General features: G+C 33.2%; 1 protein-coding gene across 1 annotated transcript; it reads right to left on the reverse strand.

Moving 5' to 3' along the window:
- Window positions 1-7,441: 7,441 nt before the first annotated feature.
- LOC135691038 (uncharacterized) lies at window positions 7,442-11,745 on the reverse strand. Its single transcript, XM_065208774.2, has 4 exons — window positions 11,122-11,745; window positions 10,325-10,577; window positions 9,858-9,974; window positions 7,442-8,168 (listed from the first exon to the last, which is right to left on the reverse strand). The coding sequence occupies exons 1-4, from the start codon at window positions 11,728-11,730 to the stop codon at window positions 7,747-7,749; spliced, it is 1,401 nt and encodes a 466-aa protein (XP_065064846.2). The 5' UTR covers window positions 11,731-11,745; the 3' UTR covers window positions 7,442-7,746.
- Between the last annotated feature and the right edge of the window lie 192 nt (window positions 11,746-11,937).

Consider the following 11,937-nt stretch of genomic DNA (forward strand, 5'->3'; position numbering starts at 1 on the left):
GGAAATGCATTGAAATGCTATTAGAAAGAAGTCTAAAGATGATTAAATGCAAGATTTTGATGTTTTGGCTCTTGTGATTTTTCGTCAAAAAGTAAGGCTATAGGCTTAAGAAAAAAGGCAATTTTTCAGAATGAGTTTTCTTGCAAAAAACGCTTAAATGAAGCCAAAAATCAACAGGAAATGCATTGAAATGCTATTAGAAAGTAGTTTAAAGGTGATTGAATGCAAGATTTTGATGTTTTGGCTCTTGTGATTTTTCGTCAAAAAGTAAGGTTATAGGCTTAGGAAAAAAGGCAATTTTTCAGATTGAGTTTTCTTGCAAAAAACGCTTAAATGAAGCAAAAAATCAACAGGAAATGCATTGAAATGCTATTAGAAAGTACTTTAGAGGTGATTAAATGCAAGATTTTGATGTTTTGGCTCTTGTGATTTTTCGTCAAAAAGTAAGGCTATAGGCTTAGGAAAAATGCCAATTTTTCAGAATGAGTTTTCTTGCAAAAAACGCTCAAATGAAGCCAAAAATCAACAGGAAATGCATTGAAATGCTATTAGAAAGAAGTCTAAAGATGATTAAATGCAAGATTTTGATGTTTTGGCTCTTGTGATTTTTCGTCAAAAAGTAAGGCTATAGGCTTAAGAAAAAAAGCAATTTTTCAGAATGAGTTTTCTTGCAAAAAACGCTCAAATGAAGCCAAAAATCAACAGGAAATGCATTGAAATGCTATTAGAAAGTAGTTTAGAGGTGATTAAATGCAAGATTTTGATGTTTTGGCTCTTGTGATTTTTCGTCAAAAAGTAAGGCTATAGGCTTAGGAAAAATGCCAATTTTTCAGAATGAGTTTTCTTGCAAAAAACGCTCAAATGAAGCCAAAAATCAACAGGAAATGCATTGAAATGCTATTAGAAAGAAGTCTAAAGATGATTAAATGCAAGATTTTGATGTTTTGGCTCTTGTGATTTTTCGTCAAAAAGTAAGGTTATAGGCTTAGGAAAAAAGGCAATTTTTCAGATTGAAATGCTATTAGAAAGTAGTTTAAAGGTGATTAAATGCCAGATTTTGATGTTTTGGCTCTTGTGATATTTCGTCAAAAAGTAAGGCTATAGGCTTAGAAAAATAGCAATTTTTCAGAATGAGTTTTCTTGCAAAAAACGCTTAAATGAAGCCAAAAATCAACAGGAAATGCATTGAAATGCTATTAGAAAGTAGTTTAAAGGTGATTGAATGCAAGATTTTGATGTTTTGGCTCTTGTGATTTTTCGTCAAAAAGTAAGGTTATAGGCTTAGGAAAAAAGGCAATTTTTCAGATTGAAATGCTATTAGAAAGTAGTTTAAAGGTGATTAAATGCCAGATTTTGATGTTTTGGCTCTTGTGATATTTCGTCAAAAAGTAAGGCTATAGGCTTAGAAAAATAGCAATTTTTCAGAATGAGTTTTCTTGCAAAAAACGCTCAAATGAAGCCAAAAATCAACAGGAAATGCATTGAAATGCTATTAGAAAGTAGTTTAAAGGTGATTAAATGCAAGATTTTGATGTTTTGGCTTTTGTGATATTTCGTCAAAAAGTAAGGTTATAGGCTTAGAAAAATGACAATTTTTCACATTGAGTTGTCTTGCAAAAAACGCTCAAATGAAGCCAAAAATCAACAGGAAATGCATTGAAATGCTATTAGAAAGTAGTTTAAAGGTGATTAAATGCAAGATTTTGATGTTGCATTTAATGTTGCAACAGGAAATGCATTGAAATGCTATTAGAAAGTAGTTTAAAGGTGATTAAATGCAAGATTTTGATGTTTTGGCTTTTGTGATATTTCGTCAAAAAGTAAGGTTATAGGCTTAGAAAAATGACAATTTTTCAGAATGAGTTTTCTTGCAAAAAACGCTCAAATGAAGCCAAAAATCAACAGGAAATGCATTGAAATGCTATTAGAAAGAAGTCTAAAGATGATTAAATGCAAGATTTTGATGTTTTGGCTCTTGTGATTTTTCGTCAAAAAGTAAGGCTATAGGCTTAAGAAAAAAGGCAATTTTTCAGAATGAGTTTTCTTGCAAAAAACGCTTAAATGAAGCCAAAAATCAACAGGAAATGCATTGAAATGCTATTAGAAAGTAGTTTAAAGGTGATTGAATGCAAGATTTTGATGTTTTGGCTCTTGTGATTTTTCGTCAAAAAGTAAGGTTATAGGCTTAGGAAAAAAGGCAATTTTTCAGATTGAGTTTTCTTGCAAAAAACGCTTAAATGAAGCAAAAAATCAACAGGAAATGCATTGAAATGCTATTAGAAAGTACTTTAGAGGTGATTAAATGCAAGATTTTGATGTTTTGGCTCTTGTGATTTTTCGTCAAAAAGTAAGGCTATAGGCTTAGGAAAAATGCCAATTTTTCAGAATGAGTTTTCTTGCAAAAAACGCTCAAATGAAGCCAAAAATCAACAGGAAATGCATTGAAATGCTATTAGAAAGAAGTCTAAAGATGATTAAATGCAAGATTTTGATGTTTTGGCTCTTGTGATTTTTCGTCAAAAAGTAAGGCTATAGGCTTAAGAAAAAAAGCAATTTTTCAGAATGAGTTTTCTTGCAAAAAACGCTCAAATGAAGCCAAAAATCAACAGGAAATGCATTGAAATGCTATTAGAAAGTAGTTTAGAGGTGATTAAATGCAAGATTTTGATGTTTTGGCTCTTGTGATTTTTCGTCAAAAAGTAAGGCTATAGGCTTAGGAAAAATGCCAATTTTTCAGAATGAGTTTTCTTGCAAAAAACGCTCAAATGAAGCCAAAAATCAACAGGAAATGCATTGAAATGCTATTAGAAAGAAGTCTAAAGATGATTAAATGCAAGATTTTGATGTTTTGGCTCTTGTGATTTTTCGTCAAAAAGTAAGGTTATAGGCTTAGGAAAAAAGGCAATTTTTCAGATTGAAATGCTATTAGAAAGTAGTTTAAAGGTGATTAAATGCCAGATTTTGATGTTTTGGCTCTTGTGATATTTCGTCAAAAAGTAAGGCTATAGGCTTAGAAAAATAGCAATTTTTCAGAATGAGTTTTCTTGCAAAAAACGCTTAAATGAAGCCAAAAATCAACAGGAAATGCATTGAAATGCTATTAGAAAGTAGTTTAAAGGTGATTGAATGCAAGATTTTGATGTTTTGGCTCTTGTGATTTTTCGTCAAAAAGTAAGGTTATAGGCTTAGGAAAAAAGGCAATTTTTCAGATTGAAATGCTATTAGAAAGTAGTTTAAAGGTGATTAAATGCCAGATTTTGATGTTTTGGCTCTTGTGATATTTCGTCAAAAAGTAAGGCTATAGGCTTAGAAAAATAGCAATTTTTCAGAATGAGTTTTCTTGCAAAAAACGCTCAAATGAAGCCAAAAATCAACAGGAAATGCATTGAAATGCTATTAGAAAGTAGTTTAAAGGTGATTAAATGCAAGATTTTGATGTTTTGGCTTTTGTGATATTTCGTCAAAAAGTAAGGTTATAGGCTTAGAAAAATGACAATTTTTCACATTGAGTTGTCTTGCAAAAAACGCTCAAATGAAGCCAAAAATCAACAGGAAATGCATTGAAATGCTATTAGAAAGTAGTTTAAAGGTGATTAAATGCAAGATTTTGATGTTGCATTTAATGTTGCAACAGGAAATGCATTGAAATGCTATTAGAAAGTAGTTTAAAGGTGATTAAATGCAAGATTTTGATGTTTTGGCTTTTGTGATATTTCGTCAAAAAGTAAGGTTATAGGCTTAGAAAAATGACAATTTTTCACATTGAGTTGTCTTGCAAAAAACGCTCAAATGAAGCCAAAAATCAACAGGAAATGCATTGAAATGCTATTAGAAAGTAGTTTAAAGGTGATTAAATGCAAGATTTTGATGTTTTGGCTTTTGTGATATTTCGTCAAAAAGTAAGGTTATAGGCTTAGAAAAATGACAATTTTTCACATTGAGTTGTCTTGCAAAAAACGCTCAAATGAAGCCAAAAATCAACAGGAAATGCATTGAAATGCTATTAGAAAGTAGTTTAAAGGTGATTAAATGCAAGATTTTGATGTTTTGGCTTTTGTGATATTTCGTCAAAAAGTAAGGCTATAGGCTTAGAAAAATAGCAATTTTTCAGAATGAGTTTTCTTGCAAAAAACGCTCAAATGAAGCCAAAAATCAACAGGAAATGCATTGAAATGCTATTAGAAAGTAGTTTAAAGGTGATTAAATGCAAGATTTTGATGTTTTGGCTTTTGTGATATTTCGTCAAAAAGTAAGGTTATAGGCTTAGAAAAATGACAATTTTTCACATTGAGTTGTCTTGCAAAAAACGCTCAGATGAAGCCAAAAATCAACAGGAAATGCATTGAAATGCTATTAGAAAGTAGTTTAAAGGTGATTAAATGCAAGATTTTGATGTTTTGGCTTTTGTGATATTTCGTCAAAAAGTAAGGTTATAGGCTTAGAAAAATGACAATTTTTCACATTGAGTTGTCTTGCAAAAAACGCTCAAATGAAGCCAAAAATCAACAGGAAATGCATTGAAATGCTATTAGAAAGTAGTTTAAAGGTGATTTAATGCAATATTTTGATGTTTTGGCTCTTGTGATTTTTCGTCAAAAAGTAAGGCTATAGGCTAAGGAAAAATGGCAATTTTTCAGAATGAGTTTTCTTGCAAATAACGCTCAAATGAAGCCAAAAATCAACAGGAAATGCATTGAAATGCTATTAGAAAGTAGTTTAAAGGTGATTTAATGCAATATTTTTATGTTTTGGCTCTTGTGATTTTTCGTCAAAAGGTAAGGCTATCGGCTTAGGAAAAATGGCAATTTTTCAGAATGAGTTTTCTTGCAAAAAACGTTCAAATGAAGCCAAAAATCAACAGGAGATGCATTGAAATGCTATTAGAAAGTAGTTTAAAGGTGATTAAATGCAAGATTTTGATGTTTTGGCTTTTGTGATTTTTCGTCAAAAAGTAAGGCTATAGGCTTGGGAAAAATGGCAATTTTTCACAATGAGTTTTCTTGCAAAAAACGTTCAAATGAAGCCAAAAATCAACAGGAAATGCATTGAAATGCTATTAGAAAGAAGTCGAAAGGTGATTAAATGCAAGATTTTGATGTTTTGGCTCTTGTGATTTTTCGTCAAAAAGTAAGGCTATAGGCTTAGGAAAAAAGGCAATTTTTCACATTGAGTTCTCTTGCAAAAAACGCTCAAATGAAGCCAAAAATCAACAGGAAATGCATTGAAATTCTATTAGAAAGTAGTTTAAAGGTGATTTAATGCAAGATTTTGATGTTTTGGCTCTTGTGATTTTTCGTCAAAAAGTAAGGCTATAGGCTTAGGAAAAATGACAATTTTTCAGATTGAGTTTTCTTGCAAAAAACGCTCAAATGAAGCCAAAAATCAACAAGAAATGGATTGAAATGCTATTAGGAATTAGTCTAAAGGTGATGAAATGCCAGATTTTGATGTTTTGGCTCTTGTGATTTTTCGTCAAAAGGTAAGGCTATCGGCTTAGGAAAAATGACAATTTTTCAGATTGAGTTTTCTTGCAAAAAACGCTCAAAGGAAGCCAAAAATCAACAGGAAATGCATTGAAATTCTATTAGAAAGTAGTTTAAAGGTGATTTAATGCAAGATTTTGATGTTTTGGCTCTTGTGATTTTTCGTCAAAAAGTAAGGCTATAGGCTTAGGAAAAATGACAATTTTTCAGATTGAGTTTTCTTGCAAAAAACGCTCAAATGAAGCCAAAAATCAACAAGAAATGGATTGAAATGCTATTGGGAATTAGTCTAGAGGTGATGAAATGCCAGATTTTGATGTTTTGGCTCTTGTGATTTTTCGTCAAAAAGTAAGGCTATAGGCTTAGGAAAAATGTCAATTTTTCAGATTGAGTTCTCCTTCAAAAAACGCTCAAATGAAGCCAAAAATCAACAGGAAATGCATTGAAATGCTATTAGAAAGTAGTTTAAAGGTGATTTAATGCAAGATTTTGATGTTTTGGCTCTTGTGATTTTTCGTCAAAAAGTAAGGCTATGGGCTAAGGAAAAATGGCAATTTTTCAGAATGAGTTTTCTTGCAAATAACGCTCAAATGAAGCCAAAAATCAACAGGAAATGCATTGAAATGCTATTAGAAAGTAGTTTAAAGGTGATTTAATGCAATATTTTTATGTTTTGGCTCTTGTGATTTTTCGTCAAAAGGTAAGGCTATCGGCTTAGGAAAAATGACAATTTTTCACATTGAGTTCTCTTGCAAAAAACGCTCAAATGAAGCCAAAAATCAACAGGAAATGCATTGAAATGCTATTAGAAAGTAGTTTAAAGGTGATTTAATGCAATATTTTGATGTTTTGGCTCTTGTGATTTTTCGTCAAAAAGTAAGGCTATAGGCTAAGGAAAAATGGCAATTTTTCAGAATGAGTTTTCTTGCAAATAACGCTCAAATGAAGCCAAAAATCAACAGGAAATGCATTGAAATGCTATTAGAAAGTAGTTTAAAGGTGATTTAATGCAATATTTTTATGTTTTGGCTCTTGTGATTTTTCGTCAAAAGGTAAGGCTATCGGCTTAGGAAAAATGACAATTTTTCACATTGAGTTCTCTTGCAAAAAACGCTCAAATGAAGCCAAAAATCAACAGGAAATGCATTGAAATTCTATTAGAAAGTAGTTTAAAGGTGATTTAATGCAAGATTTTGATGTTTTGGCTCTTGTGATTTTTCGTCAAAAAGTAAGGCTATAGGCTTAGGAAAAATGACAATTTTTCACATTGAGTTTTCTTGCAAAAAACGCTCAAATCAAGCCAAAAATCAACAAGAAATGGATTGAAATGCTATTAGGAATTAGTCTAGCGGTGATGAAATGCCAGGTTTTGATGTTTTGGCTCTTGTGATTTTTCGTCAAAAAGTAAGGCTATAGGCTTAGGAAAAAGGGCAATTTTTCACAATGAGTTCTCTTGCAAAAAACGCTCAAACGAAGCCAAAAATCAACAGGAAATCCATTGAGATGCTATTAGGAATTAGTTTAAAGGTGATTAAATGCCAGATTTTGATGTTTAGGCTGTTGTGATATTTCGTCAAAAAGTAAGGCTATAGGCTTAGGAAAAAGGGCAATTTTTCACAATGAGTTTTCTTTGAAAAAACGCTCAAATGAAGCCAAAAATCAACAGGAAATGCATTGAAAATGCTATTAGAAAGTAGTTTTAAGTCAAAATGTTTAGAAAAGCAAAGGTCTCCAAAACATATCACTGAAGAGCATAAAAAATTTTGTGAGCCCAATATTTCCTGATCCAGGCTTTTCAAGAATGATGTCAAGGAAATATTTTGCATGCTTGCAGTGTTACCAGGTTGCACAAATCTTAATAAATACCCACAGCAAGATTGAATGAGTTGTGACTTAACCAAAGTTATCATTATAAAACCACTGTTCTACTTAGTAAAAGAGACAATATAAATTGTGAGTGATAGAACCTTCACAGGCTGCATTTCTATTAGCAATTAAATTATGAAATTTTGTTGGAAACAAATATCACTGTCAAAAAATTTTCAACAAAATACTACAAATTGAATGTTTACAAAAAAATCTTTTAAAGGATGTTGATGAGCAAAGCTTATGACTTTAAAGATATTCAAGGAATTATTTAACATTTCGAAGGCACAATTTTCATAATGACCAGTGAAGCTGTCATGTAAAGCTACCTTTTATTGTCTTTTTAGAATGAATTTTGCCTCTAGGTTATGATTCTTATTATCTTATTCTTACATCTTCAGCTTTCCAAGTCCAATCTTGGAATTTTTCCAGGGGGCCCTGCATCTTCTGGACCTGTTTCTGTACTTGTAGAGCTTTCAGAACAGGTATTGTTATTAAATTTCTCAGACAAGTACGAATGTCCTGCTAAAACTAATCCATCACCAACTGGCACAATCTTTAATGACATTCTGTCATTTCTTGCCAGCTCTTTAAAGGTTGCATTTACAGAGCTGAGAAATGCACCATTCTTGAAACTTTTGTAAGTGTTCATGAGAAAATTCATATCTTGCAGGTAGAGGGAAATGTTATCTTTAGACAAGTATTCATACTTCAATTTTGCATAATCAGACAGGAAATGTGAGGTTGGTATGCGATATGCAAATATATCCACAGCTTTTTCCTTCATATCACTCACTAGTTTCTCAGCGCAACACAATTCTAGCAAAGCAGAAAATTCATTTACTAAATGAACACCTTTATAACATTAATGAAAGAAACATTGCAGACATTTTCAGAAAAATGCTTATCTATACTACCTACCATATTATAAGTACTCCATATGAATAAAGAGCTCTTATCTTTCTTTTGCAAGGAAGAGCTCTTATCCCAATATACTGAACTATTTGACGGCATTCAAATGCCAAAAAATCGCACTTTCTACAAAATTAAATTCAACATAACTTCGCACTTCTTCACACTTGTTGCAGATGAATTGTCAATCATTTTAGAATTGTCAATCAGCGTTTTCAATCAAGTTTTGTTTGTGACTGCACACATTACATGATTATGTCTGCCTATGAAGCACACATATATGTTGCTTTATAAGATAACTTTAGCTATTCTGTAAAATTTTAACATAATAAATTCAGTCTTTGTCATTTAATGCGTTCAATCGTATGCACACACATCGGCACATGCATGGCGCCAATAATGCGATATTGGAAGTTTTGTTTTCATAAGCTGAGCAAAATTGGCTAAATCTTTGAATATTTGTCTTCCTAAAGTGAGGCTAATTGCTTTGCTTTGTTCAAATTCCCCTGGAAAAGTGGCAGTTGTCAGATAATGTTCAAAACTTTCCCCTTCCTTCATTTTTTTCAAAACTTGCCGGGAAACAACAAATTTTATGACAAACATGTTTCTGAAATAAAAGCACAGTTGCACTGTAATTTCAGTTGCTTTTGAGGTTTCATGCCCTCTTTATAACCAGCTTGAGCAGGGGCATCAAAATTTGACTGATCTTTAGAAGAATCATTGTTATATGGAAAAATTCTCAAACTTGAACTGTGGGTGTAATGAACCCTTTAGTGACATAAATTACTTAAAATAAAGTACTTTCCGTATTGTCGAAAGACAATTCACATTTGTAAATAATATACTAGATTCCCACACAAAAGAATTATTTCTAGGGATTTACCTAGGGATCTAGACATTTTTTTATTAAAATTCGCCCCAAAGAATGCAATTTCTGGCAAATTTGAAGCATAAAGATTGTAAAAAATTCCCCCAATGGGCGCCTCGGGTAGTAACTTTTTCCACCTTGTCCCAATCTACCGATCTATAGGTTTGCGATCAAGCAGTGACAAGATAAAAGTGCATTTTAAATTTCTTTCCAGTACAGGCAAAATTTGTAAACTTTTCTGCCCGCTCCCACCCCCCTGCCATACTTACATGAAATGCTTCTATTTGATTAAAATAAATCAAAGAAATTTTGTCCAAAAATTTTGGCCCCCTCTATAATTAATTGGCCACAACACTCCTGAACTCGATACCCTGTTTACACTGGTCTGTGCAAGTTTGGGACCGTAACAAAATGTCCGTGGTTCACCTACATTTACGCTAGCACTCTGGAAACAAGACAATTTTGCCCTGCTATCTGGAATAAGAGTGTGAATCGCACACATGAAAGAAATGATGCATGTGGAAAACCAGTGTGTGGTGATTTCCTTGCGAGGAAGACTGTAAATTCTTGGCTCCTCAGTATAACTGAAAAGATGCTGAGATGTTTTCTCTGGCCTCAAGGAATGCAAATAGCCTACTATAAACTCAAAATGTAGAGCAAACACTGTGTTGTTACCAAACCATCAGTTTGTGTTATTCTATAATAAAAAGAACTATAAAAGAACTTACTTGTAATAAGCCGCTCTTTTGATAAAGCATCATTCTCTGTTGATTTCCCTATCTCAATGCCAACTTCTTTAATCACGCCAAGCAGCTTCTTATACACACTTCGCTTCTTTGCCAGTCCTCCAAAGAAAAGATGAAATACCATGTTTTTAAAACAGAAGGAAACAGGAGGAAAGGCTAAGTAATTATGATAACCCAAATCAAACCATTTCTGCATTGCAGTTTACAAAAATTTCAAAGTAGATTCAATTTTTTCACTAATCTGTCTGATATGGGTCATGGTTGTTTTTCAAGTGTTTTTACTGTTATGTAAGTTGTGGTGTAGAAAGACTTGTGATTAAAGCAAGTAAAAGGCCGGGACTCATTTATCTCTAAATTTGAAATACTGAATCTAATAAAAAGTAGCTTGATATCTGATCTACAAAAGATCCATTACAATTCAGACACTAGGAGCAAAAAGTAGCCATTACCTGCTTGATCATACCAGACTGAGTTCTTTGAGGGTCCTTTGAGAGTGAATGAAACAGGGGCATTCTTCAAGGATATATAATTCATTTCATTTCCAAAATCAGGGTCAATCAATTCTGCCTCCTGAATAACATCTTTTCCAGGTATTTTTAGTTTCCCTTCTTCATAGCATTCTGGGCATTTCAAGATTTCCCTATATACTGCAGTCTTACGAATACCAAATTCTCTGCCTCCAAATACATATTTGCTTTTTATCTAGAACAAAAAAATTCATTCACATAGTAGTCCTTGAAATAAGATAGTAAATTAAACAGTAACTTAAACAATTATGTGGAGTGTCTCATGCTTTGGTCATTGAACTTAGTGTTTTTTGTAGTCTCTACCAGGAGACAAGCAATTGTAATGCCCCTATCAAAACACACAAAAATGGCTTTACACAAATGAAAGACCAGGCAATAATTGCACATAATCCAGGCTGGAAAACTTCAATATGCTGGCAGCTCAATTGACTTCTTGCAATTTCACTAGACCCACAAGGTATAGCAATCAAGTCAGGTATATTGAATCATAGTCATGTATTTATGAGTATAGTTCCTGCATATGCAGGTACTAACGTTGCACCCTGGAGATCTTATGTGAAAATGCCATCCTCTCCAGGCCTGTTTAAATAGAATGCATTTTGGTATTTTGATCCCAAATTTGTGCATCTTGAAAAATAAAAATACTGAGACTAGGCTTAGTCAGAATCATACATGTTCCCCAATTTGGCGTGCACCTGGCCAACACATTCAACACTTACCAATTTTATTACTTTTTCCACCGAATTATGCTTATCTTTTTTACATAACTTTGCTTCCTCAGTATTATCTTCCCTTCTTTCTTGTAGGTCGCTGGCCTTGAATTCCCCCACCATTCTGTGAGCATCTCTTATAATTCTCGGGACCTCGTCCTTGGAAGGCAATAACTTTTTTGAGCCTGCAATACAAAGCCTTGGCTCCTCGTCTTCTCCTGTAATTAAATCAAGCATCTTCATCCATTTCAAAAATCGATGTTTCACAGAAATGCCTCTTGCATATGATTTAATTTCAGTGTCTTCCTTTAGAAGTTCACCCCATGCCTCTGTCCACACAGGTGTGTCCTCCGGCACTGGCCTAGTGTCCTCTTGAAGCAGAAAGTCGATCATGATATTTATCAGCACACGTGATAGAACAGGTCTTGAGGCATGTCGCGTTTTCTTAATAGCATTCTTTGCCCCATCATTTGCAGTGTTTTCTACTTTGGGGTCCATTTTAGCATTGCCAGTTTTGTAAACAAAACAAGCGGCAAGAACCGAATAGAGTTCCGCGCCAGAACAGCGAAATGGTTGTTTGTGTGCCGCAACAGCAACATTATCAGAATCGCAAAGCATGCCGGTCAAGATGATATAGAAGTGCTTACCAGACGCGTTATGCTTTGTGATCCAGAATTGTGTCCAGTTTTCGAAAGGGTAAAGCTTAAGCAAATTTTGATTGAATAGAAACAATACTTAAATTGTTTGTGTGAATAAAGAAAAGGTCACAATAGCAGTTTGCTCGACGGACTCCAAGGAGTTCTTGCTGCGAAAAATCGATGTAGC

Source organism: Rhopilema esculentum, chromosome 4 (assembly GCF_057945365.1).
Source record: "Rhopilema esculentum isolate cy_ngs chromosome 4, ASM5794536v1, whole genome shotgun sequence".
Lineage (NCBI taxonomy): Eukaryota > Metazoa > Cnidaria > Scyphozoa > Rhizostomeae > Rhizostomatidae > Rhopilema > Rhopilema esculentum.